Below are 27,597 nucleotides of genomic sequence, written 5' to 3'. Positions count from 1 at the left end.
ATCACTCAGCATTCGAGATGTAGCTCCCTCTTCCAGGAGGGCTCAGGTCATCAGCCCTGGGCCAATCACTTCCAGTCCGACCAATCAGGTGGGGACCTGGCAGGGCCTCTGTGTAGATCTCACACTGTAAGAAAGAGCCAAGCGGTCTGGAAGGGTCACTTTGAGGCCTCAGGGCCTGGGCCAAGGTTACAGAGAAATAGGAGAAGCTCCCTGGGTAACCGGAGGGGAGGTGGCCAGCAGTGCTCAGAGTTCCAGCCCCTCGGGAGGAGAGGCAGAGGCCTCAATTTTGGAAACCTGGTGTTTTCATGCTTTTTGCTTTTTCTCTAGGTATGTTCCTGCTGCTCCCATAGATGAAGCTTGAGTCCTGCAGGAGATATCAGTCCCATGGCAAATGCTACACTTCAGACTATAAGAAGAAGGTGTGTTTGTCCAGACACGATCTTTTTTTTAATTTATTGTTGAAAGTTTTATAGATGTCCCCTTTCCCCCCCCCTTGGGCCCCTCCACCCTGCTCCCATCTCCTCCCCAGGCTTTCATCACACTATTGTGTGTGTTCATGGGTTATGCATGTATGCATCTAAGTTCTTTGGTTAATCTCTTCCTGCCCCTCCCCTTTCCCTCCACAATACGTCAGTCTGTTGCATGCTTCCACGTCCAGCCCAGATCTTGAAAGCAGAGTGGGGAAGCAGAGGGAGGAGACTGCAAGTAATCCCAAGAACGTGGGGGACAAGGTCACAGTCAGGGGACCAGCATCCCTCCCTGTCTGGAGAGTTTCAAGAAGGAACCCATTCCTTGGGGCTCATTTGTATGAAGTGGAACCACTTCCCAGGTGTGACCACAAGGTACAGGTAACTACCACCTAAGCAAAGGGGACCTGAAGAAGGAAAAGAGATGGCTGAGTGAGGAGGGAGAGGGGGAGGGGGAGGGGGAAGTCCTTGAGACAGAGAATACACTGCGTCTTTAAGCAGACCAGACACCAACCCTTAAAGCCCACCTCGCCCTCAACCAGTCTTGTCAAAGGACCCACAGTTCCACTCGGAAGGCTGAGCCAGAGATGTCTGTTTCACACCCCACTCCCACTCCACCCACCCAGACACATGCCCTACACAGTCACACCCCATTCAGCTACTAAAGAGATACACACACCAACACAGCTTTGTGGTTCCAACTGTTTTATACTGAAATATACATGGGCTGATCCAAAAAGGGTCGAACTGGGAGAGAGAGAAATGAAAGTAGGTGTTCCCAGGGCTCAGTGTTACCAACTCAGGGCCAGTCCACCTGTCTGTCTGCCCACCGTGGCAGGATGGTCAGGCCTGGAAGTCTGGAGTTGCTCAGCTGAGCTGGGCAGAAGAAGCAGCCAGTCCTGGGCCAAACAGTCCTCAGCTGAAGGGCTTCACCAGCTTCATGGCAGCATAGTTCTAGAGGGAGGGAGGAGGCAGGAACACATGATGACGGCTGCCAGGAGGAACGGAGCAGGGAAAGGAGGCTCATCTACTCAACCACCTGCCTGCACCTTGCCTTCACCACCGCCTAACCCTCATTCAGCTCAACATTACCCTCCTGGTGCCCTCGCCAACCACACAAACCCAGACCTTCCTGAAACTCCTCTGGAACCCTCCCACCTGGCGGCCATGGCTGCCTGAATTGCTCTGTCTTCTCCCCAATCAATCCAGGCCCCACTCTCATGTTCCAATCAGCTGCCAAAAGGATTCTGACCACCAGCGCCTGCCCTGACCTCTTCCGTCAGACAGGTGGCCTGAAGGCATGGCTATGATTATCCCCCTCCCACATGAACCTAGGGCTCATTGGCCACCATGCTCCTGTCCAGAAAGCAGAGAGAGAGTGAGTTGGGGGGCTGGGTGTATGAAGATGACAGGCCAGCACCTGGGATGGGTCACCTCTGATTAGACCCTGGCTGCTGTAGGACTGAAAGGAATCTCCCGTCCCACTCCTCCCCCCAAACCATGAAAACACATACAACACAACACAGGGCTCCTAATTGGGACAGTATGTTCCCCAGCGCCGGCCCGGGAAAGCCAACTCTGGAAACAAAGCCTTCCCGCCAGATCGCCTGCTGCCTCCCCATGCTGGCCCTGCTCCCGCTGGCTGGGGGGGAGCTGGGAGGAACCAGACAGGCTGCCCTCCTTGTTCCCCTCCCAAGGGAACTTCCAAGAAGGTGGGAGATTAGACTAACTGGAGGGGAGCATTCCCTGGCCTTGGGCCCCTCTCTACCAGGCCCTCTGCCCTCCCCCGGGGGCCAAAAAGCCAAGTGAAGGTCTTGGGGCCACCAGGTGATGAGGCACTCGGCTGGAGAGAAGCAGGATTTGCCCAGGTCATAGCAAAGGCCCTCCAACAAAACCAGTCTGCAGCCTCAGGCCCAGTCTGCCCCTCTAGCCCTGGACCTCTCACCTACAACCTGACCCCCACAAGCCTGAGAGAGGGGCAGCAGGGTTGGTATTTCAAAGAGGACAATTTCCAGAAGGATTCAAAGGAGGGTGATAGCCAGCGATGGGGGCCGGGGAGAGAGGGGAGGGCTCTGACCAGGACTATGATCAAAGTGCTCCTCTGCTCCTGCCCACAGGGCCTAGAGCTTAGGCTGCCCCAGGGACAAGGAAGGACCTTGGACTGGAAGTAACCAGAAATCTCCTGCTCTCCCCAGGCAGCCGGGTCTCCTCCCTCAGGCCACTAAAGGCCTGGTCTGCTGCCCAAGTGCCTCACAGGGAAGGGCACAGCTGGCCAGGGGCAGGAGTTAGGCACAGAAAGGGTGGTTGTGATGTCCCTTTGCCCCTGCCCTCCCTCCCCTTAGCTCTTCAGGAAGAGGCTGGCTGGATGTGAAGCCCCCCAAGGAAGGTGCAAGATCTCCCCTAACCACTGTGTTAGTCACAGATGGTCAGAGCTGACCTTCTCCAACCCTGTCATCTTTATACCAATGGGAGGGCCTCGCCAACGTCACACAAAAGTCACTGGCAGAGGCAGAGCCCAGCCACATTTCCTGACCCCAAGTACAGATCTCAGTCCTCTGTGACAGCCATTCTCCAACCTGAATGTGCCCCAATGCAGGTTCTCCTCAGCAGGCCTGGGGCCAGCCCAGGACTCTATATTTCTAACCAGTTTCTGGGGCTACCACCAACCTCTGCTCCTTGAGTTGTTAGAAATGCAGTTCCATGTCGTTTTGTTACAACGTTGATGAGATACCATAGGAACTTAACTCTTGTTCATATCAATTAGCCTATGGGAAAACTGGTTTTGTTATATGTCATTTGCTTAAGTGGCAGAACCTATTGACAATGCTGAGTGAGGACTTACTGTATCAGCAGTATGCACCTCCTACAATGAAGACAGTTAAAACCATAAAGCCATCCCCTTCCACCCCTAACATGACTGTGGGGAACAGCAGAGGACATTGTCTGGTCTGGGCCATAAGTGACAAAGGAGGGTCTAGGGCCAGGGTGGCCGATGCAAGAGTCTGCACCAGAGGTCCTGTGCCAGAACTCCCCGGCCTGAGACTCCTGACAGAGCGCTTGATCACACCCATGTTCGCCTTCCTTCACTGGCTTCAATGTGCCCCACACCCCAGGGACTGAGCTCCCCAGTGGCACGAGCCTCATCGCCTTTCCTTCATCTCCACAGCACGCGCCTGCCTCCCAGACACACAGCAAGGGTTAATAAAGTTTTCACCTGAACAGAATATGGCCAGATACACTTCAACGGAGAGGAGGTAAGCCTGAGGGACACTGGGCACGTGGGACCTCGCCTTCCTGACTCCACACCCTAGGCCTGCCCGACTGGGGAAACACCGAGGAGGAGTCCTGGGCCTGACACGAGACCTCAGGTCACCCAGGGTAGCTTACATTCCAGGCACACTTGCATTTCCATGGCCTAGTATCTAACCTTGTATTTGCAATTTTGTCTTCCTTTGCTTCAAGAGCGCCCTCCAAACTGTACAAGCTTCAGTTCCCCACAACCTGGACACATCTCCGGACTGCAGCCATATGTGGCCAATCAGCTGTGACTCTCCTCACTGAGCCTCAGAATGTATTTCTGCAAGTGCTCCAGGCTCCAGCCAGCTTAGAGGGCCTTGTCTGAAGCCAGACGCATCGGCCGCCCTGGACTGAGACCCTCCTTTGTCACTTATGGCCCAGACAGTCCCCCCTGCTGTTCCCCACATTCCATGTTAGGAACTGAAGGGGATGGCTTTGTGGTGGTTTCAACTGTCTTCATCATAGGAGGTGCACGCTGCTGATACAGTAAGCCCTCACTCAGCATCGGCAATAGGTTCTGACACTTTAAGTGAAACAACATATAACGAAACCAATTTTTACCACAGGCTAATTGATATAAACAGGAGTTAAGTTCCTACAGCATCACATCAACATTATACTGAAACAACTACGTTAAACTGCATTTCTACCACATGGAAAACCTGCTGATACAAGCGCTCACCAGTCACAGCAGGAGAGAGCTCCCCACCCACCTCCTCCTCCTGGAGGATTCACAGGCGAAAGGCACACAGGCGAGTGATTCCAGCACAGACTGCCCACTGCGGGCATGCTGCACTTGGCTGGCGGCCTGGTGCTGACCAGACTGAGGCCACAGTGTCCAGAACCCAGGACTGGGAGCTGCGAACCTGCATTCCCTTCTCCTCAAAGCCTTTGCTATAGTGTAAGCCCTGCAGCCCTGAGCCAGTCCCTTCCCCTCTCTGGGTGTCTCTTTTGCCATTCAAACCAGGCTGACGTGAAGCTGATTATGCCATTCTCTCTACTTTCATGTCAGTTTGAAATTTTCATTTTAAAAGGTTTAAAATTTTTTAAGAATATTAGAAGTCAGGTATCACCCTGGTAACACTGTGGTCCCTCTAAGGTTTGAAGTTCCAGAGACACTAGGGAGTGGGAGGTGGGGGGCTGGAGCATCTTCAGGGTTCCCCTGATGAGCTGTGAGGACCACAGAAGCCCAGACCAAGAACACAGCCCCAGAGCCTCCTCTTTGGGGTGGACCCCATGGAGCTGGGGGGTAGCAGCTGGCCTTTTACCAGGTGAAAGGGACTCCCGATGTCCACTGCACCCAGTGAGAGGCTTTTGGCCACTGTTTGGCCACCCACATCTTCTCCCATGCCTACCCTGCTGCAGGAGACAGGACACACTCTATCACGGTCCTCAGATTCACGATGAGACTCTCTCCTGGCCCCAGGTGTTCCCTCCCTCTGGACCTCAGCAGGTGCCATCCTCACAAACAGAGGGGACCTTCTCCTCTGTTCTGCCATCCATGCCTTCCCTTCCTGACCCAGTCCCTCTCCCTCCTTCAGGAAGGTTTCCGCAAGGGGCTTACCTTCTACCAACCCTTTGCTTCCATAGTCCAGGGGCTTGCTATGTCTCTCCTATAGGACTAAGAGCCCCCCAAGGGTAGGTAGGACTTTGTCTCCCTACAAGACTGGGGGCTTCCCAGAGTAAGGGTCATGTCTCCCTCATCAGACAATGGGCTTTGCAAGGACAGAGGCTACGTCTCTTCATCAGTCTGGGGCTCTTTGAAGACAAGGACAGACTCTCCGTGAGACCAGGAGCTGCTGGAGGCCAAGACTGTACCCCACTCATCAGACCAGGAGCTCCCCCAAGGCAGGGCGCGCGCCTCCCCCCAGGCCTGCTCACCGGGAAGGCATAGACGAAGATGCCCAGGAACAGCAGCAGGACGAAGAGGATGACAAAGAGGATGATGGCGCACCGGAACCGCCGCCACAGGATGAACTTCATAGTCTTGTACGGGGACGTGAACCAGAGGAAGGAGGTGTCAGGGCGCCTGGCAGTGAGATCCCAGAGGTCAGCAGGCGGCCCTACCACGGCTGCTGTCTCCAAGTCCTACTCCCGAACCGCCCGGCCCTCCTCACGACCCCCAGGATCTGTCCAGCCTTGAGACCCCCCAGTCCCTGCCCCAAAGCTCAGCCCTTCGCCCCTGCATTCCCTTCCCCTTCAAGTCTCTGCTAGAGTGTGAGCCCCACCCATGCCGCCCCCTCTTCCTAGTGCCGCCAAACCCTATACACCCTCAGGGGCCCAGTCCTCTGCCACCCTGTCCAGGACACCTTTCCTGCCACCCTCTTTCCTTCCCTACCCAGGACTTCATCACAGACTAGCGATTTGGGAGCTGGGCAGAACCTTAAGGGGCTGTCACATTAAGTGAGCTATGGCTGACTGAACCCCACTTAAGCCAGGCCACCTGCCTAGATGCACGCGACTGGTCCACAGTCAGGGAAGGGTGGTGGGAAGTGAACCCAGGCAGCTGAGTTTCTCTCACAGCCAAGAACCTCAAAACCTTCCCCAAGGTGCCTCACAAGTCAAAGAGAATGCGTCTCAATAATGGCCATTTTAACTGCAGGCCCCTAGGTCTCCTGGGCCTCTCCTGTCTTTCCATCCAGATCCCAAAATCCTTGGGCCAGATGGCTCTCCCTGCTCTGCCAGCCCCATGACACTTGAGTCAAGTAGGCCACAGGGAAGGACCAGGCAAATGCAGCCCTGACACCACCACCCCCAACAGCAGTCTTTCAGCCCCCAGTAACTGCCTTCAAGTTTCTACATCCACTTAGGGGCTATGAGGTACAGAAGACAGGGACTGGTCCCCCATTTCACAGATGGGAAAATTAAGGCTGAAAGACTGTTTGAAAGCCACACTGACACCACAGGAGAGTCATGGAAGGCAGCTTGGTCAAGGGAAAGACCTTGATTGGGCTCCAGGGCCAATCAGACCAAGTGTGAGAATTCCAGCTTCACCACTTTCCTTATTCAACTTTGCTGAAGTTGTTTCCTCATCTGTAAAATGGGGATGATGGTAACAAACCAACGGAGAAGGTTCCATAACAGAGCATGTACATGCCATTCAACAGCTTGCTCAGCGTACAACCAATGGCTACCCAACGATGCCTGCTTCTGGAACTAGCTGAGGGGCCCAGTGCTCCTGGAATGATGTCTGTCGCCTGTCTCCTAACACTGTACGGCCCTCTCTGGGCCATGTGGGCCTCATGACCTGTTTTAAATGTTTAATGACCTCTGCAATAGATGCCTCCTAGACTGTGGCTACACATCCCAGCTCCCACCCCCACAACCCCCACCCCAGCATCAGGGGTCAGGGGCTGGCACTGACCTTGGGTCCTCCAGTTTGGGATTCATGTTGGGCTCATCCCGGCCCTGGCCAGCAGGTCGCTCCTCATGCTCACTCTCTGCTACGATCTCCAAGGTCATCTCCAGCTTGCCCTGCGGGAACAGAGGGAACCTGGTCAGGGACACAAAGGATCTGCCCAGTGGCCTGGAGAGGAGCCAGTTGGGGACAATTGTAAGAGCCACTTTCTTTAATTGTTTTAATGATATTGGGTTGATCTGATCATAAAAGCAGTAACTGCTCCGTGGAGAACGTTTAGAAACAATAGAAATACACAGGCACAGCTTGTTTTACTGTACTTTGCTTACTGCACTTGGCAGATATTGTGATTTTTACAAATTGAAAGCTAGACCCTCCACTAGCAAAAAGATTCCAGCTCACTAAAGGCTCAAATGATGGTCAGTATTTTTTAGTAATAAAGTATTGTTATTTTAGGTATGTAATAAGGTATGTGCATTGTTTTTATAGACATATGCTATTGCACACTTAACAGATTACAGTATAGCGTAAACATAACTTTTATATGTACTTGGAAACCAAAATATTCGTGTGACTCGTTTTATTGCGGTTGTCTGGAATCAAATCCACAATATCTCTGAGGTCTGCCTGTGCAAAGGAAGGAGAATATGAGCTATACCTCCACTATGCGGAGACAAGTACCGTTAACATCGTTTGCATCACAGCTGTTTTTCTCTGCAAGACTGTGAAGTCTCACACTGTGTATATATAGTCTATGGCTTGCTTGCTTCTTTCACTTACAAATGTACTCTGTTTTACTGTATAATTATATATTCTTTAAAGTTTGCTTTGTAATGGCTGTAAGACATTCTATGGGATGGTTGACCATAATTTGTTTCGTAAACTACTTATTTTGGTTCATTTAGGTTGTTTCCAATCGTGTGATATTATAAATAATGCTGCAGCAAACACCCCAGAATCTAATTTTTAAATTTTAGCTGGTTATTTCTTTAGTAGAGATTTTTAGAAGTGGGATGGCAGAGGCCAAAGGCATAAATATTGTTATGCCTTTGTTGTTATACAGCAAATATCTCTTGCTGTAGTTTACCAAATTGCTTCCACACGTGGGAAAGCCTTTAGCTCCCCCAGCAGAAGGGAACATGGAGCCTCTCTGTGCATCTTCACCAGCGACGAGCATTTCTGTTTTATAAATTCGAACTTGATAGGCAAAAAGTTTTCACATTTAAAAATATGCCTTTATTTAATTACTATGGGGAGTCAGCCTTTTTAAATGCTTAATGTCCATTTGTACTTCCTTTGTGTATTATCTATGCAAGCCCTTTGACCATTTTTCTTTTGAGATGTTATTTCTTATTAATTGTTAAGAGTCCTTATACAACAAGGGTATTTTATTTCAAGGGCCACTCTAGGGGCTGGCTGACTGCCTGCTATTTTAAAATAAACTGTCAGGGATTCACTTCCTCTGCAAAGGAACGACAGTTCACAGTCTCTTGTGACACCCCTGAGCAGACCTCTGGGCAAAAACAGTAGTACAAGGACAGTCCCTTGAAGGGTCCTGTTCAAATGAGAGGCAGGACCCCTGTCCTCTACAGGAGGCCCAGGCCAGAGGGGATCCCAGCACACAGGTCACTGTGAAGGCCAAGGAGCTAGAGTACAAACAAACAGGATCAGAGGGAGATAAGGGCATCTTTAGATTTAAACAGGCTTCCCTGGTATTCAAGGCTCAAGGAGAGAAAGGCTGGGGATTGGAAAGGGAAGAGGGCTGGAGCCTTGGAAAACAGAGAGAGGGAAAGCAAGAGAGAAGGAAAAGAGCATATATGTGCTGGGTGATCTCTACCGGAGAATAGCTCCCACGCCTCCACTGGTTTGTGGGGAGCAGACTCACCGCCAGTATCTTCTTCTCACCCTCCTCTGCCACACAGGGCCACCAGCCCTTCACTGTTTTCTGTTCAAAAAGGGACACGAACCACTCCGGGTGGAAAGTGTCATCCAGCAGGTCCAGGGAGCACTTCTCAGCTGTTTTGGCAGGCTTGGGCATGCGGTTGAGATCCAGCTGCAAGGAGCCTGTGGCAGAGAGGGGTTCCTTGGCGGAGGGTTTCTCAGTCACTGGCAGCTGAGCCCTACTCTGGGACTGGGCAGGTTCCACAAAAACTCACTGTCACCTCTTCGGCCTCCATCCGTGGGCTTAGCCACAGGTCAGATCCCTCAATCTCCAGCTCCCCACCCGTGCCCTTTTATTCCATCTACACAGCTTCCTATCACATGTCCACATGCCCACTAATCTACCCTTAATGATTCACCTTAAGAGAGCTTCCCACTCGCTCAACTATTATCTTACTAAGCACGAATCCATTCATTCACCCATTGTCTACATCTAACATCCAACAATTTTTAACTGTTTTTATTGTGATGAAATCTATATGGCATAAAATTTGTCATTTTAATTCAAAATTCATCACCCCCAAAAGAAACACCGCACCCATTAGCAGTCATTCCCCATTCCCCCTTCCTCCCAACCCTGGCAACCATGAGCCTACTTTCTGTCCCTACAGATCTGCCTATTATGGACATTTCATAGAAATGGAATCATACAGTATGCATCCATTTGTTGTCTGGCTTCTTTCACCTAGAATAATGTTTTCAAGGTTCATCCATGTTGGAGCATGCATCAGTATTTCATTTATCTCTATGGCTGAATAATATACCACTGTATGGATAGACCACATTTTCCTGGTTAACTTATATAGTTGTGATGGGGCTGTTACAGTCCAGCCTGCTGGCCCCATACAAGGCCATCTTCCCAGCCCCACATCTCACCCCTGCAAGAGCACTGTCTCTAACACATCCCTCAGCCTAGCGCGCCCTGATCCCCAGCTCAGCATTTCAGCACCCCCCCCCCCCGAATCCTGTCTGGGGCTTGGGAGATGGAGCCGTGCTCACTCATTCCATCATCACTGGGCACAAGGGGGAAGAGTGTCTTGAACTCCTCTCTTGCTGGGCTCAGTATGCATCTGGACTGAGGGATGGGGCGGGGGAGGGGTAGGAGGCATCCTGTCAAACCTGAGGCCAGATGGCCAGTGAGGGCCGGCATGTGCTTGCACTGCCTTCAACCTGTGTTTCCCTCTCTTCCTTATCTGAGTCCTACCATCCAACATGGCCCAGAATTCAATGCCACCTCTGCTGATAGACCCACCCTGCTGATCATGCCAGCACTCCTCTGCATCATGAATCTCACTCAGCACCACAGACCAGTGACTCTGAGCTCCCTGAGGGCACAAAGCAGGACTGCACCTCTTGCCAGCCAGCTTAGAGTGGCACGTGCCCGTGCACACACACACACACACACACACGCACACACACACATACATACAGCCCACAATGTGCAGATCGGTGCTGACCAGAAGCAGTGCTCACCCAGAAAGTCATCAAAGGAGAACTTGTCGTTGTCCCAGATCTGGAATACCACTCGCGCTGGGATTTTGCTCTCAGTCTTGTCCAACCTCCAGAAAGCATCCTGGCCCAGAGGAGAAGCAGAGAAGGATAGCAGGAAAGAAAGATTAGAGAGAGGCAGTGGACCCTTCCAGCCTGGAAGGCTGCCTGGAGGAGGCAGTGGAGTGGGACATCCCTTAGGGACTTGCCAGAGCCAGGTCCTGGTAGGAAGATTGATGAGACCCCAGAGAGCAGTGTTCAAGGCTCAGGAGGGTACCACGTGGGCCCCCTTCACAAAGATGGCTCCTTTAATCCTCCCAATTCCGTAGTTCCACATTCTCACTCCCATTTTACAGATGATGAAACAGAGGCTTGGAGATATGAAGAGTTGGCCCAAGATCTGACAGCTAACAATAATATTAACATTGCACTTCTTATGCACCAGCCCTTTACTACTATGAACTCATTTATCCTTCCAATAACCTATAAGGGAGATGCTATCCTCACTGCTGGGAAACCAGAGCAAGTACTTGTGAGTCATACCCCTGGGAAGCAGCAAGCCAGGGTCCACACCCGGCAGTCAGGCTTCTAAGTCCTGTTCCCACCTCTAAATACTCCTCTGCCCTTGTGATCTTGGGGACAGGGTGAGCTGGCTGGGAACCTGAGGTCCCCCACCCCACCCTGGCTGTCATTGGAAGGATCCCCCTGACACACTACTGTAAGAAGCTGGGTGGCAGTCACCTCTAAGAGCTTGCCCTGGGGCAAACCAAAAACCTCTGGGTGCCTTGTACACACAGCCTTGCTGCCCAGTCAGGGCCATGCCTGCTGTGTGGCTACCCTAGGTCATGCAGACCCACAGAGCTCCTGACCCACAGACCTCCCTCACCTTCACCTCTGAGAGCTTGCCCTGGGGCAAACCAAAAACCTCTGGTGCTGGCAAGTTCACCACGCTCCTGGGCTCCCCATCCCACCTCCCTCGGACCAGGGTCCTGAAACAATGTCATCTTGGGCCCCTTCTCACAGAGGCTTGTGGAGCCGCTGAAGGATGGGGACTGGGCACGCCAAGGCCTGAGTTTACCCTGGGTCCAGATATGCTCGACCCAAAGGACTGTCGCCGGGGCTATCCTGCTCATGCCTGTTCTCTGTCCTCTCATTGTAGCTTCACCTGAGAGGGTGGCAAGGACAGGAAACATTCTGACCAGCCTGCAGACAATGGGTGCAAGGTCCTGAGTGCCTGGTCATAGCAGGGGCCTGGACCGAGTCTCAGAGGGACAGACTCCATAGGGAGCTGGGGAGCACTGCTGACCACACATGGTCTGTCTAGCCCTGGGTGCCCTGTACACACAGCCTTGCTGCCCAGTCAGGGCCACGCCTGCTGTGTGGCCACCCCAGGTCATGCAGATCCACAGAGCTTCTGAACCAAGACCATTCCCGGTGAGGGATGGCCACCTTGCAAAGCACCCGGCCTCGGTCTGGACCACTTCCTGAGCTGGTGAAGGGGCTCAGGTCTCCAGCTGGGCCCTCGCCCCCCAGCCCCTGTCTGGTGCCTCCCCCTTTTCAGGGCCCCAGCCCTCCTGCAGGTGCCTCCCTCCTCTGGCGGGGCTTTTATGGCCAGCACCGCAGGCCCGCCTGCACAGGCCGCCAGCAGCCTCCATTCCTCTGGCCGGCCTGGTTTATGGGCTCAGTAATGAGCCAGAGGTTCAAACGGCCCCTGGTGGGAGCAGCTGGGCTGGGGCTCCAGCCTTGGGAATGGCCCCCCAGGTCCCAGGCGCTCATTACGCTCCCGGTCTGGGCCCTTTTACTAGCTGTTTATTTGCAGGGTGGGTGCCTGACGCGCAGGCAGGCCCCGGTGGGTGTGCTGGGCTCCAGGTGGGGAGCCGGCCAGGGCAACCAGCGGTGGTTCAAAGCAGCCGGATGAAAGGAGACCTTGTACTTTACGACAGTCTCGTCTGGTTAATGGGGTCCCTGGGGGGCCTGCCTGCCAGAGGCCCTGAACCCCTCGGCAGAGGGCTGGCTCTGCGACAGGACCAAGGAGCCCAGAGGCTGTACAGTGCCCCCTCACAGACCCACCCCCAGACTCAGTCCTTTAGCCCAGACTGGCTCACTGGTGCCCCACTGTGTGCATGGCTCCCCTTGCCTCCCAGGGCCCCTATTCCTACGAAGAAGGGAGACCATTTGGCTCTGCCTGGGTCAAGCTGATTCCTCCCTCACTCCCTTGGTTGACTTCAGCACCCATGGACTCTGTTTCTCAACCTCCTCTTCAACCTCCCCCACCTCTCCCTCCAGCCACCGTCTCTGGAGCGCGGGAGCCCAGCACCACAAATCTCACTGTCAGCCCTGGCCAGTTTGGCTCAATGGTTAGAGTGTCAGCCTGTGGACTAAAGGGTCCCAGTTCGATTCCCGCCCAGGGCATGTGCCTCGGTTGCCGGCTCCATTCCCGTTCCCTCAGCCCTCCCCACTCCTGGGTGCCTCTTCTGGATCCCCAACTCCTCTTCCCCCTCTCCGCCCCCAAGTCCCCATAGGCCTCTCATCCCTTCACCGCTAACCCAGGCGATGCCACCGGGGGTCAGCCCAACTCCTTCCTTGCTGGTGCTTGTAATTGAGAGATGAAGCCCCATCATGGCCAGAATGGAGCCACCTCAAATTCTTAACCAGCAGCCCTCAGAACTTCCAGGTAACCCTTCTGTGTACCAGCAATGAACTTGATCTCTTTCCCTCTCCCGCTCCCTTTCTCCCTCTCTCTCCCCTTCTCTCTCCCTCACTCAGCACAATAGCTACTTCCAGCCTCTTTCATTTGTCTCTAATCACCTGCCACAGTGCCAGAAGATTCTTCCTCCTCCTGCTTTGTAGAAAATACAGAAGCCTCTGCTTCTTGCAACTCCTTGCTGACACCTCCACCTGTCACAAAGAAGGGCTTGTCCCCACCTCTCATTTGAGCAGGCCAATCAGTGTCTCTCAGCCTCAGTTTCCCATCCATGCCTGGCCCCTTTAAGAGCTGGATGAGCACCGGAGCTGGTGTGCAGGATTCCTCAGCTCTCCCTTCCTCATTTCTAGCTCCCCACTCCCCTTTGTCCACAGCAAAGAGACAGTGTTTAGCTTGGTTCAGAGTCCTCCCCACCAAACGCAGCATTTGCTTTGTTATGGAAACATCTTGTGATAGACAAACACACCGAGCAAAGGCAAACACGATCAAGCCTACAAACAGGCTAGGCTTTCCTTGCCTGCACAGAACACAGGGCTGTAGCTAAATTCTGCTTTCTGGCAGGCACTATGCAGCAATCTCTGGGTGAAAGAATTCATTTAACCTTGTTTAACCCATATTTTCTTGTGTTTGATGGTTTCAGAATGTTACACAAAACATTCTGGTTTCTCTAAAGTGCATACGATCCTATATGTTGGGTCAGGAAGGGGTCATGCACAGGGACGTAATGAAGAGAATTAACAAGACAAGTCGGCTGAGGCACATTATATATTTCCCTTCTGTAAGCCCCTCAACCACTCAGGAAAGAAAGAGCAGTCAGAGAAGCTTTGCAGCTTGAAGCCCTGAGCCACCTCTGGAGTAATAGGACCGGCAGAACCAAAACACCGAATAGAAGAGCACCTCAATGCAGAATTGATTCTAGGTGGGACACGGGTGGTCAGAAGCTCCAACAGAGGTGCCCTCCACCTCCAGTCAGCCTGGCTGCGAGGCCCTCACTGTCCACAGCACCCTCTTCACTGTGCTCTGGGTCTGCTCGCTAAGGGCAGGTGTAGATCCACCAGGAAGAAGGCCACCTGCTCTACTCCTGTTTCAGGAGTAAAGCCTAGAGGAGACCTACACTAGAAGATGCTGAGGCACAAAGAACAGAGGTCCTAAATCCATTCCTCCCTCTGGCTGATGCTGACAGCTCTCCCAGGTGCCTTCAGCCTGGGGTGAGAGGAGGGAGGTGGAGTGAGAAGGACAATGGCTTCCAGGCCTGGAAGGGCAGAGTCACTCCTTAGTAACTGTCCAGCTTGGACAGTAACCACAGGCACCAAACATGGAAATGTAGGAAACTGGGTAGCAGTCCATGGACAACCCGATCCATACGCTAGGCAGGCCCCCTTGGGAAGCTCTACAGGGTCAGGCCCACTGCCCGTTGATGGCCATACTGGGTTTCCCTACAAATGTTCTTCCCACCCTGACCCCATGGCCCTTCCTCCTGCTTCGTTTATTTAGGATTTGGATAAAGGCAGTGGTTTTAGGATTTGCACTTAGCTACGTATGATGGTTGTGGCACTGGTGTGGGGTGGTTATGAGGTGGTTGTAGGACGGTGGCAATGCCAGTGATGGTGAGAGTGGAAGGAGTAGTGAAGATGGTGAAGATGGTGGTGGTGGCTTTGGCGGCACAGTAATGGAGTAGTGGTGGATGCTGTGGCAATGGCATGAGTGATGGGACAATGGCAGTGATGTGACAATGGTGCTAGGGGCATCGGCAGTGAGGGAACAATGTGGGTGGCGACACTGGCAAAGAGAGCACAATGGTGGTGGTGACATTGGCAGTGATGGGACAATGGTAATGGTGACATTGGCAGCGATGTGACCATGGTAGTGATGACACTGGCAGTGAGGGAACAATGGTGGTGGTGACACTGGCAGTGAGGGGACAATGGTTATGGTCATTCTGCAATGATGGCAGTGCGTGTTCCCACAGTGGTGGCAGTGGCGAGGGGATGACTATGGCATGCCAGTAACTGGCAGTGTGATCACTCTGACATTAGAAAGCCCAGGAACTAGCACCTTTGGGACAGGAACAACACTCACCTTCTTGGCGATGGTGCAGACTTGCTCAGCTGGCAGGTAGTCGAAGGGGAAGATGAACCTCCAGTTAAAGTTGCCTTCACCTCCCAGGGACCGATAATGCACATCTGTCTTTTGTTTGTGTTCTTCAAAGCCAACCATCCAACTAGACAGAGATATTTTTAGAGAACATCTCTAATTAAGGTTTCCACCACAATATGTATTCCCAACTTAGGCAAACAAGGAATTAAGAAGGTAAATGAACTTGGTAAATGATAAAGGAAAAATAATTCTCAAGAAATCTCCATGATGTACCAAATGGAGACACAAACTTGTAAACATTCTAAATTTTCTCTCCACGGACATCCTCAAACCTTGTAAGTTGAACCCAAATATTAATGTGGAAGAAGAAATTTAGTGTGGAAACAACTTCCCAAAGGCAGAGACTACACCCATAAAACCCTCCTTCCTTTCTCTTTGTCCCCCTTCCCTACACCAGAGCCCCCCTTCCCAATGGGGCACCACTGTGGAGCCGGGGTCGGTGGGCAGGAGGATGACTCCCTACCCTTTCACATAAATGTCGCTCATCTTTTCCCCTGTGATGCTGAGGTCGTCCAGGATCACGTCTTTGGTGTTCCAGATAATACAACGCAGGAAAAACCTGTAGAGAAGAATTATTCAAGTCACATGGATTTCCCACCAATGGGTGGGCGGTCCTTGACTAAGAAGCCAAGAAGCTGGCTCACCCAAGAAGACTTTGATGCTTGCCTGGCTGGACCTTGGCCATGAGACTGGTATCCTGTGGCCCAGGTGGTCCAAAGCCTGGCCCAAGAGCAATCTCCTTGTCCTACCCAAGCTGGCTGGGACCATCCCACCACCACGCTCAGGTCCAAGCCTGTGGCTGGGGTAAGTCACCTTTTGGCTCTCCGTGGGGTGATGTTGAAAGGAGGTCCAGGTCGCCCCAGGGCCTTTGGAAACAGGTCGATCCACATCTGCAGCTTCCCCTGAGGAGACAGGACCCTGTTCTCTCACCACCCTTTTCATTCAACCAACATCTACTGACCATCTGCTCTTGGGGCACATGACAGAGAAAACCCAGGCCCTGACATGGAGAGGCTCACCACCCCATACAGAAGGTGCCCTAAATGGAACCACAGGGCCAACTGCAAAGGAGAGCCCACTGGCCCACAGGCTGATGGCCCACAGCCTGGGGGTCAAGCGTCCAGGAAGACTTCTCAGAGATGGTGATATCTGAGCTGAGTCTCGCTGTGCCAGACAGGAAAGGGGAGAAGGGCATTTCAGGCCAAGGGAATGGCATACCCAAAGTCCTGGAGAATCAGAGACCATGTTTCATCATAGAGGGGCTCAGAGGATTTCCATGACAGGAAACCACTCATACCACTCAGCTCCCTCTCTCTGTGAGCCAGGTGTTATTTCTGTCCCCAGCTTATAGAAGAAGGAGCAGGAGTTGAAGTAAATTCTTCAGGGTCACAGAGCTAGAGAATGCAAGAGCTGACATTTCAACACGTGTCGTGTCCCTCTGGAGAGCTGGTGGCCACAACACCAAGGGGAAGAGAGCTCAGGTCCCAACAGCAGAGATGGTCTCCTCTGCATGCTTTCAAAGGCACCTCATGGTTGCCTTGGCCTTTCTTTGCCTGAAACTCTTTCTTCCTGGGTTCACCCACCCTGGGGCTGCTGTCCCTCTGTTCACCCTGCTGCCCTCCCGATGACTGCTCTCTGTGGCTGCTCTGCCACTCTGTCATAGGGTGCTGGTCACCCTGTCTGAACTCCCCAAGGCACTGGGCCAGCCATCAGAGACGTTACTGACCGATGACAGGGGAGGGCACCCTGAGGCCAGGCTGAAACAGCGAGACTTTGGAATGATTCATGGGAAGTCAGAGGTCCAGCCTACATGGGGTGAAGGAGGCAACTCAGGTTCATCTCCCAGGCTCTAGGGGCTGCAGTTAGCCAGAGGAGGCCAGGCCCGAGAGGTCCCCTAGAAGGCCAACAGTGGTGACCACTCAGACTGTGGCGAAAAGTTCTCAAGGAGGAACTAGCCAAACCCTGTGATCTCCACTGGTATCTCTGGGATGCCCATGCTGTCCTTGGGGTGGTGCCAGCTTCAGGCTGGGGACTCTGGGGCCTGAGGGTCAATGTCCTACCTGCTCAATGTCCGGCTGGAGGGGGCTGTAGAGGGGCCGAGACTCCACGTGCTCAGGGACCAGGCCCTGCTGCTGGAGGACATGCAAAGCCAGACGCTCCTCCACTGGGCCCAGGTGTGGGTTTGGGACCCTGCCAGCCTCTGCCGCAGAGAAAAAACAAAAAAGTTGCTGGGGCTGAGTAAGAAAGAGATGGTAGGGCAACGTAGGAATGCCCCTAACCCCTGCAGCCTCACCCCAGCCCAGACATACTTCTGGTCTCACATCTCACTCTCTGCAGGGGAAACCTCGCCATCCACAGTCTCCAGGCTTAAAATCAAGATTCCCCATTGCCATCATTTCTACCAAGCCTCTTCTGTAAAGTTCTTCTTCCTCCTTTCCACCCATTCAAATCCTGCCTGCCCACCAAAACCTACCCCTTCCAGGAAGCCCTCCCTGATTGCTCCCAACTCTGAGCCTTCAGCAACCTCTATTCTCAGATTGGGCATCTACATGTCCTTAGTGCTATTCTCTGGTTCATGCAAGCTATTCTATTAGTAGCAGTAGCTAAAATAATAGCAATAACAGCAAACACTTATAAAGCAGGAATCAGGCACTGTTCCTCATAGATATTAACAGGTTCAATCCTTATAATAACCCTGGAAGGTAAGTGCTAGTGTTATCTCCATTATACAGATGACAGAAATGAAGCACAGAGCAGTCAGTAAGCTGGTCAGCAGGGCAGCTGAGACCACACACTCACTTTGGAAAGGCTCATGATGGACATAAATACTTCCCCTCCCCCACTCCTGCTTTCCTGGCACAGCTCCTACCTGCCCAAGACTGGTGCTGGATGGGGTCAGGGATGGTTATTATCCTGACAAGCCTGGCCAACCAGCCAGCAACTTGAACTTGAAGCTCTTATGAGAGCTGGGGGTAGGAGGGTCTACATACCTACCCACACACAGGTATGTATACTCAAGTGTGCCCATGTTCACAGTCTCATGTTCACACACACACACGCACACACACACACATGTTCATTCATCAAACCTGTCCTGTCTCCTTTAATAGGTACCTCTAAGGAAGCATTGGTCATCACAGAAGGGCCACCGGGTCAGGAATCTGGCTCCGCTCCTAACTGGCTGGGTGACTTTGGGCAGGTCATTAACCACTTGTGGCCTCACAAGTCTTATTTACAAAAACAAGCTCATGTGAAACCTCACCAACTCTAGCTCTCTGGCTTTTCTTTCCTACAAATGTATGACCATGAGCCCTGGCCCCTGTGCTAAAGCTGCTCACAGACTAGCAGAAGGAAATGAGACGGCTCCTAAAACTGATGCACATTCTATAGGAAAAGGGAATGGGGGCAGGGGAAGGGCCTAGTGGAGAGGAGCTGACTCAGTCATGACCCTGCAACCAGAAAAACAAAAGAGAAGGAGGGGATTGGGGATGAGGGAGTCAAAGCCACTATCCCCCTTTTCTAACCTCAGCACCAGCTCTGACATCAGACCTCTCTGAAATCAGAAGAAGGCAAGGGGCCAGCTGGGCCTACACACACCACTGGGGAGCCTGGGATGCTCTGGGTGGGCATGCAGGCCTGTGGGCACCTCGATATGTAAGGAGCATGCAGTGGGATTCTCAGGCATGAGCATTAGGAGACCCAGGGGCAAGGTGGGGGCTGCAGGACTTCCTGCCGGCCCTGTGGATGCTTTAGGTGGAGGAGCTGTGAGCGGGGCTCAGAACATACCGTCAAGAACAAGCTGGCAGGCTAGTGCAGCTCAGGTAGAAAACTGTTTCTCAGAGGTGCACTGTACTCCAAACTCTAATCAAAGTCTGACTACCCAAAGCAAGAAACAGACTGATCCTAACCATGCCCCCGACCATGGTTTCAGACTCACCCCAATCTTGCCCTCAGATGGGCCCCAACCTGGCAATGGACTGAGCTCTGACCTTGGCTCCACCTTGACTTCTTATTTTTACAGCAGTATCACAGGTAAGTACTGATCCCCAAAGTCCCTAGCCCACCTGTGCCACCCTGGAGGATCCCAGACCACACTCCGCTATATGGGTTGTGTCCAGTTGGCCCCTTTATGACAAGAGAGGGCCAACAGGAGAGAAGGAAGCAGAGGAAGAGTCCACGGTGGTTTCAGGGTCATGTGGCAGCTCACCTATTTCTTCAATGGTGTATTCTTTATCCTGAAACATCACGCGGTCTGTCTGGTACACGGGGGCTTTGACTCTGTGCTGCTGGCAGAAGAGGTGGAGGAGCTGGGAGGGACGGAGCTGGTCCCTCCACTGGTTCGGTCCAGTGCTGAAGCCCAAACATAAGACAAAGATGAGTCGCTCCAGGACACTGCTGAGGATGGGGGCATGCACTGACCTGTGTGCCCACATGCACAGCGTCATCCGCCCTTCACTTTTATAGTGGGCAACCCATCTGGTCGTTCATTATGACTGGGGATCTCCACTTTACAGACAGAGAAACTGAGGCTCAGAGATAATGGGACTTGTTTAAATACATACACATAGAATTGGAACTTAGATGTTTCTAATTTGCAGATTTAGAGAATCAGACCCAAACAGAGCCAAGTTGGTAGGAAGGAGGCGGAGGCTGTCCACACATGACTTCACCTAACACAAATCCCCGTAGGGTCCAGCTGGGGCCCATGTGTCCCACTGTCTGTCTCTCCTCTCCTAACCTTCCTTTACTCTTTCCCTCTACAGGCCCTAAGGAGACCTGAATTGGAACAACATGATGAAGAGTGAGGTTCTCAGAGTCAGACAGACAGGTTCAAATCCTAGTCCCACCACTTATAAGCCATAACTTCTCCGGGCCTCAGTTTCCTTATCTGTGGAGTCGGGACAAGACCCCAGTTGGACTGAGTGAGAGAACACCTGTGAGGTGCTTAGCCCAGAGCTGGCACACAGTAGGTGCTCAGTATTCAGGGGGTGGGGTTGTTGTCAGAGAAGCAGCCTGCCCCTGTGCACCTACACACAGTAGGTCTGTGGGAGCCCACAACGAGCCCCAAACTTGGACAGCAGCCTGTTCTCCAGGTCGATGACTGTCTCCCCAATCTTTTCATCCTTGGATAGGAGATCATAGTCATAGAGAGTGATCTTCAGGTCCTTCTCCAGAGGCAGAGTGCAGGTCAGCTCGAACATCCTGCAGGGGTGAGGGAAGATGTCAGGACAACGCCAGCTTCTTGATGTCATCAGACACAGTGGGAACTCAAAAAGGTAGCATGGCCTCTTCCTACCTTCCCAGGAGTGGCCCTGCAGTCCCTCCTCCTTGGGTTTCTGTTAGTTCTTAATACACAGCACCCACCGCACTCTACTGGTACTGGGCTAGTCTGAGCGAGTGTGTGTGTATGTGTGTGTGTGTGTGTGTGTGTGTGTGTGTGTGTGTGTTGTTTTCCCAAATAATCTGGGCTGGGCACACAGCAACCATCTGATGGACCATAGAGTGAACGAATGAATTGAAACAGAATATTATAACTGAAGTTCCCACCAGGAGACAAAAGATGTGAAACTCCGAGCAAGGTGCCTGAGCTCGGGAATTCACCAAGGGGATGGCCTGAGACCCACTTTCTGGACTCTTGGGTCTTCACACCTACTTCCGGAGTCAGATAGAGAGAGGGTTTGTGAAGAAATTTCTTTGGAGAGAGCTCCTGCTATGCTCTGAGACCCCCTCCCCCAAGGGGGTCAAATGTGGAGGTGTTGGCCCTTCTCCCAGTGAGTTCTCTGCAAGTGAGAGACACAAGCCTGGCATGACACTCACTCAAGGAAGAGAAAGAGCTTGTGGCAGAGATGAGAGAGGAGCTCCATCTGGAAGGAGCTGCACTGCTCCCATCTTGGCTGGGCCACCACAAAGCCAGACTGGAGCCACTTTGAGTCCTGCCCCACGGGACCTGGGGCTCCATCAATGAGACTGTGGAGAGGCCCGTCTGAGAACCAGGGGATGGAGGCCCCAGCTGTATCTGCCTCATCCCAGGAGCTGCAGTGGGAGGACTCAGGGGGGCTCTCTGGAAAGTACCCACCAGAAAATAAATCGACTTCAAACATATGACACCCAGAGGGTGCCAGGATGACAGGGGCAGTGAGATGGGTCCCCTCCTCTAGCACGTTCCCTAGTCCTGGCCCTGCACAAGTCAGGAACCTTGGTGGCTAGCCAGAGGGGGAGGGGAGAGACACCAGACAGAGAAGCAAAGCCGTCCACACACATCCACATGCTGTGCACAGCTATACCCACGGTGGACCAGCCGGGGGAGGAGCACAACTACCCTCCAGCCATCCACGGTGTTTAAATTACACATGAATGGGCATCTGGTTACCAACTCGAGACTGTGGGTTTATGACAAAGTGCACTGTCTAAACACGAGCAGAAGGTTGCCTGCCTGCCTGCCTGCCTGCCAGTTTCCACTCGGAATGAGGAAGGCAATCCCGCAGAATAAATGTTTACAGGACACCGGCAGACAAAAACAAAGTGTGTTTTGATTATATCCCTTGAGTTGTGCTTGTTCGACACATGGGTTAGAAAGAGTTTCTGCTGTGACCTGAGGGAGATTTGAAAGCCCAGGCAGACCAGCTTGGCCATGATTTGGGGAAGATGGTGAAGCAAGGGGAGGGGTGTGTTTCTGCACTCACTCCCCCACCCGCCCTGAGTCCCACCTCCACCCCCCATCCTGCAACAGGCCCAATCAGCTGCCCGGTCACCAGAAGCCTGTGCCCCCATCCTGGCCACCGGAGCTCACCAAACAGAGCTCCCACCCCATCTTCTCTGCAGCCCTTCCTCCAGTTCCAGCTGGGTGGTGGCTCATCACTGCCCAAGGCTGTTTCACCTTCCAAATCAGCTCTTGCCCAGGCTGATTGGGTCCCTGCTGCAGGGCTAAGTGACCACAACTAACTTTATATATACCAGTTTATGAATTCAATGTGTCACTTAACAATATCAGAACACCACATGCCACCTCCTACAAGGGCTAGAGACAGTTGCCAACCTCCCTCTGTGATTCTCCTTTCTCCAGCCTAAATAAGCTCGCAGCCAAAGAGCAAGCACGTCAGAACACCTCAGAGCTACTCCCGTGCAACGGGCACTGATATTTCCTCTCCTTGCTCTTAGATTTTAAGAAGCATCTTACTATCTGAGTTGGCATCCTTCCTCTGTCTATCCACTACAGACAAAGGTGCAACCAGGAGAGAGAGTAATGGGGGAAACTGAGTGAAGGTTATAAGGAGATTGTACTATCTTTGTAACTTTTCTGTAAATTTAAAATTATTCCAAAGGAAAAGTTAATCTAATAAAAAGAGACTAATTAGCAAATGCATGCTCTGGGTTTCTATTTAGATTTCTGATCTTTGAGGTAATTGTTTACGGGTTTAACTAGGCGTTTCTGCCAGGACTCAAGCCTTTAGCACACAATGAGGAACTAGCTGAGGTTACACACCCCTAGACATGAAGCCCCGGGCTGTAGGTTATCCAGACTGTCACCTGCACCCCAAGACCCAGGCTGTCTCCAACTTACTTTCCAAACACAGGCTCTAGAGTGCAGGGGATATAGTTATCCTGGTCACTCATCGATTTCTTCCCTATGGAAATCTTGATGTAAGGATCACACTGAAGGAGGAGACAGAAAGATTTTAGTGAAACCACTTTCCCAACACATCTCTGAGGCTTCTTCAGTCCTCAGCCTCCCAATGGGACTAGGTGGCCAGCCATCAAGGAGCTGTCATCCGGCCATCCTGCCAAGCCAGGGACCCCATCCTGCAGGCCACATCACTTGGCCTTGAAGTGGGCTTCTAGTCACAGTCCAGCAGTGGACATGGGGTACCTGAGTCCTCCATACCCTCAATCCACTTTCCCACTGGGAGAAGGGGGGAGGGGCCAGTTTGTATGACATATGTGATTGGGCCAAGCTGAGGTCGTCTCTGTCACCTCTGCTTCAGCAGATGGAAAGGGAGAGAGATAGTCAGACTTTGTAAGCCCAACTCAGCCCTGGCTGGCCTTCCCTGAATGCCTCCTGCAAGCAACAGCATCCCCTCAACTAGCCATCAGGAGCAGCTGGAGCCAGAGAGTGCTCAGGGTCACTCTTGGCATCAAGAAGTCTTGAAGTACATGAAATGACCATTGGGCACAACCACATCTTGGAGGCCACTGGTGGTACCTGGTCTGCAGATGGTTCCATTCTGTTCTGTGACCCCCCCAGAAGGGCAGCGGCAGCTGAGACTTCTCGCCTTGAAAAGCAAGGCTCCAAGGGTAGGACACTAGGCCTTTACCCACAACTTCAAGGACACATGCTAGGCATGTACCTATCTAAGGGGATAGGGGAGGACCTTAGCCTCATACCTCTGAACTCCAATCTCTCCCACCCCTGCCTCTTCTCTTTCCTCTTTCTCTCTCTTTCCAGCTTTACTCTGCCTCTCCCCCAACCATCTCCCCATAACTCCAGACTCCTGCCCTCCTTCAAGTTTCCCCCTTTTACTCAGGGTCAGGACTAGAGTGAGGCAATGAGGTACTTGCCTCAGGCACAAAATTGAAGGGATCAGTAATCAAGTAATCAAGATAAACAATATTTTAAAGCAATATTTTAAAAATTAAAATCAGCCCAGCCAGCGTGGCTCAGTGATTGAGCATTGACTAATGATCCAGGAGATCTTGGTTCAATTCCCAGTCAGGGCACATGCCCAGGTTGCGGCTCCACCCCCAGTAGGGGACGTGCAGGAGGCAGCCGATCAATGACTCATCATTGATGTTTCTATCTCTCTCTCCTTCTCCCTTCCTCTCTCTGAAATCAATAAAGAAATATAAAAAAAAAAAAAATTAAAATCAATGTCAATAGCCCATGATCAACAAAATATCAAAAGTTTAAACAAAGGATCAGTATTACCTATTTTTCTTTTGGCCTCAGGCTGCATCATGGCAGGGCAGGGTTAGTGATCCTGTTCCACTGCTCTCTCTCCCCCACCATGGAAAGTCTTTCCAAGTCCAGTCCCAGCCTCCACCTTCAGTCTAGTCGCCTATCCTTATGCCTCATCCTTGTGCTAAACATACAGTAAGAAGTCTTCTGGCAAACTTTTGCTGAGGTTTTTGATGCTCCCAAAATACCATTTTCTTCTCCCTCCCAGCCTATCAAAACTCTATCAATCCTTAAGAATTCTATTCCTTCAAGAAGTCTTCCCCATTATTCAAATGTCATGTACTAACTTTGGCCTATTCTGAACTCCTAGAGCACTTGGCCCTTGACAGAACTCCATCCAGCCACATCTCAGTTTTGTATATTTGTCGGGTTTCCCTGGATTGTTGTGAACTTCCTAGGGCAGAGCTGTGTGCAGATTCTACAGCCCCTTTGTACCTCTGGGTGGAGGTGAGAGCTCTGGAAAGGTTACCTTCCCATTGGGGTCCTTGGGCTGCAGGCCAAACGCTCGAATGATATAGATGCGGACCAGGCACTCCTGGGGCCCCTGGGCAGCCAGCTGGTGGAACTGTCTTGGGGGCATGGGGATGGCTGGGTCTTCTGGGAGGGGGTAAATTTTGAAAAGACCCTGAAAAGGAGGAGGAGTCAGGTTTTACTTTTATCATCATTGTCACCAACACAATCACCACTATAACCATGACTTTCATCTCTGCCAGAGTCATCACCACTGAGATCACCAAGCCCAATGCCAGCCCATCACCACCATCAGATTCTGCATCAGCAGCATCACCATCACTGTCACCACCTCCATCACTCACATGGTCACCAACATCAGCACTCCCGTCATTATGGATGTTACTACAGTACCCCTGCCCCTGCTCCCTCACTTCCTGCTGCCCCTCAGTCTGAGGCCTCCCTGGGTTAAGAATTTGTCCTCAAGGACTCACCTTAAATTCCCCAATGACAGACGGGTCCTCCATCTCCTCCTGAGTCTTGCCCCGGTAGAGCTTGAAGGTGTTACAAAAGTCAGACAGGCCTTCAAAGGCCTCCACATTCTCCAGTTGGGTGTCATAGACCTGCCATATGCAGGGACAAGGGAAGGGGACAGGGAAAGAGAGAAAGAAGAGGGATAGCAAAGGCAGAGGAAACACGACAGTGTTCGAGTGAAGGAAGGGAGAGAAGAGACAAAGAAAATGAGGGGAAAGGCCAAAAGCAAATGAGAGGAAACAGGCAAAGAGGAGGGCAGGAGGGAGATGGAGACAAGAGAGGGGGCCAAGGAGGAAGAGGGGCAGGAGAGGGAAAGAAGAATGAAGGCAGAAATAACGATGTAAACAGTGGAGATTAAAGAGAGAGAAGATGGCGGGGGGGGGGGGGGGGACAGGAAAAGGGAGTCAGAGGAAGACATTCATTCATTCAGCGCCCCTGGGGAATAGGGCTTTCTGGTTAATGCAGTATTCCAGGTGTCTGAGGGTCATCAGGTACACAGGCGGTGCATTTTTTAAGAGAGTAAGATCATAGTCAAACAAATATGTGAAAAGCTAACTGATGTTTTATTCAAAGATCAAGACAGAACTCTGGAAAATGCAGGGGTCAGCATGTCAAGCCACAGTGCTCACTGCCCAAGATGTCCGAATGGCAGTGGAATCAAATCCTGGGCCAAGCATGTCTTTTGAGCACTTTAAATTTGTGAACTCAATGTATTTATTTCATTCCTCTCAAACAGCCAATGACTTTTATTTGTTAGGACAGTATTTTGGAATTGCTTAGATTTAAACAAAGCAGTGGTTTTCTATTATAAATGCTAAAATATACCTAATAAATGGTGATACTCAACAACTTAGCTGTTTCTTGTCTGAAACTGACAGACAAGATACTTCAGTTAAGTTCCTTTCTCGTATTGCTAAATACTATTTCTCATTTAGGTCTAACTCAACTTCTGTCTTTTCCAAGAAAGAATTCATTATGCAAGTGATGTAGTTTCATTATTAAAAATTATAAAATACAAGCAAATATAAACATAATATTATTGCCTTGTATTCTGATTTCCATAAAATAACAACTAATTTGGTTAACATTTGACATGTATCATTTTGAACTTTTTCTTTTTTGCTCCATTTATATACTTGACTCATTCCAATCAAAGGACCAGTTTTTTTAATTTGTCAATTCTACGATTTTCTCTATTCTAGTTCAATTCTGATTTTCTTTTTATTATTATTTTTTCCTGTGGTTTTGAAGTGTTTTTTTAATTCTAACTCCTTCACTCGAAGCTTTGTTTACTTTGCTCCCTCTCTTCTGATAAGAAAAGCACTTACTGCTCTGAAATTGCCTCTGCTTCCTACTGCCTTGGCATTGCCTCACTTGTTTTCTCTGTATAATGTTTTCATTTTCATTTTCTTGGCATTCCATAATCATAGTTTTACTTTATTATTTGATCCAAGAGCCAGATGCTTCATTAGCTTTCATTCTTTCTTTTTAGTTTACATAAGTTTTTAAGCTATAAACTTCCTCTGAACACTGCTTTAGCTATAACCAATAAATTCTAATGTGAAGCATTTTTTCGTTTCCCAAATATTCTGCAATTTTGGTTTGCATTTTCTTCTTCACCAAGAATTGCTTAAAAAAAAAAAAGAGGGTTTTAAAATTTTTTTCTACACTGAAGAGTCTTTTGGGGCTTTTGATCTTGTTAAGTTTTAATTTTATGGTATTATAATAAAAAATCATTGTCAGTAGGATTGCCACTTTTTGAAATTTATTAAGGTTTTCTTCATGGCCTATCACATGGTCAATTTATATAATTGTGTAGTCTCTATTTTCAGGCTACAGGGTTTAATCAAGTTAACAATTATGCTGGTTTTCTATATCCTCTCACATTTTTGTCCCCTTGACCTGACATGAATTGAGAGAATTAAAATCTCCCCCTACTTACCAGAGTGTTGCCATTTCTTCTTGTATCTCCTATAATTTCTGTGGTGTAAATACTGGTGTTGTGTTAGCGCATAGATACTCTCAAAACGATCATCTCTTAGACTTGCCCCATTTAGCATAGTAAAGTGCCATTCATCGTCTCACTTACTTTGAGGAACTTGAATACACTCTCGTCTAATATGAAGACGGAAGATTGTGACTTCTGCTTTCTTTTTACTTGCACTTGCCAGACACACATTTTCACCATTTTTTATTTTTGGCCTTTATGAATCTCTCCATTTTAGAGTTAGATTTTGTTTTGAGATCT

At 51.0% G+C, this 27,597-nt stretch overlaps 1 protein-coding gene across 22 annotated transcripts in view; it reads right to left on the bottom strand.

The window, feature by feature from the left end:
• Positions 1-1,157: 1,157 nt before the first annotated feature.
• The window catches only part of DYSF (dysferlin), a 192,066-nt gene continuing 165,626 nt past the window's right edge, over positions 1,158-27,597 (bottom strand). For all 22 annotated transcript variants that reach the window (XM_081156856.1, XM_081156863.1, XM_081156854.1 and 19 more), the window contains 14 exons: positions 25,310-25,438; positions 24,835-24,990; positions 22,974-23,065; positions 20,444-20,614; positions 19,620-19,762; positions 17,473-17,612; positions 16,226-16,314; positions 15,876-15,971; positions 15,335-15,476; positions 10,537-10,636; positions 9,008-9,186; positions 7,129-7,238; positions 5,646-5,793; positions 1,158-1,421 (listed from right to left, as the gene is read on the bottom strand). In XM_081156856.1, coding sequence (XP_081012982.1) covers positions 1,383-1,421; positions 5,646-5,793; positions 7,129-7,238; positions 9,008-9,186; positions 10,537-10,636; positions 15,335-15,476; positions 15,876-15,971; positions 16,226-16,314; positions 17,473-17,612; positions 19,620-19,762; positions 20,444-20,614; positions 22,974-23,065; positions 24,835-24,990; positions 25,310-25,438 — 1,734 coding nt within the window. In that variant the 3' untranslated portion in view covers positions 1,158-1,382. The remainder of the gene's footprint in view (positions 1,422-5,645; positions 5,794-7,128; positions 7,239-9,007; positions 9,187-10,536; positions 10,637-15,334; positions 15,477-15,875; positions 15,972-16,225; positions 16,315-17,472; positions 17,613-19,619; positions 19,763-20,443; positions 20,615-22,973; positions 23,066-24,834; positions 24,991-25,309; positions 25,439-27,597) is intronic.

This window comes from Miniopterus schreibersii, assembly GCF_964146895.1.
Source record: "Miniopterus schreibersii genome assembly, chromosome: 13".
Lineage (NCBI taxonomy): Eukaryota > Metazoa > Chordata > Mammalia > Chiroptera > Miniopteridae > Miniopterus > Miniopterus schreibersii.
This window is presented reverse-complemented; position numbering and strand designations above follow the sequence as displayed.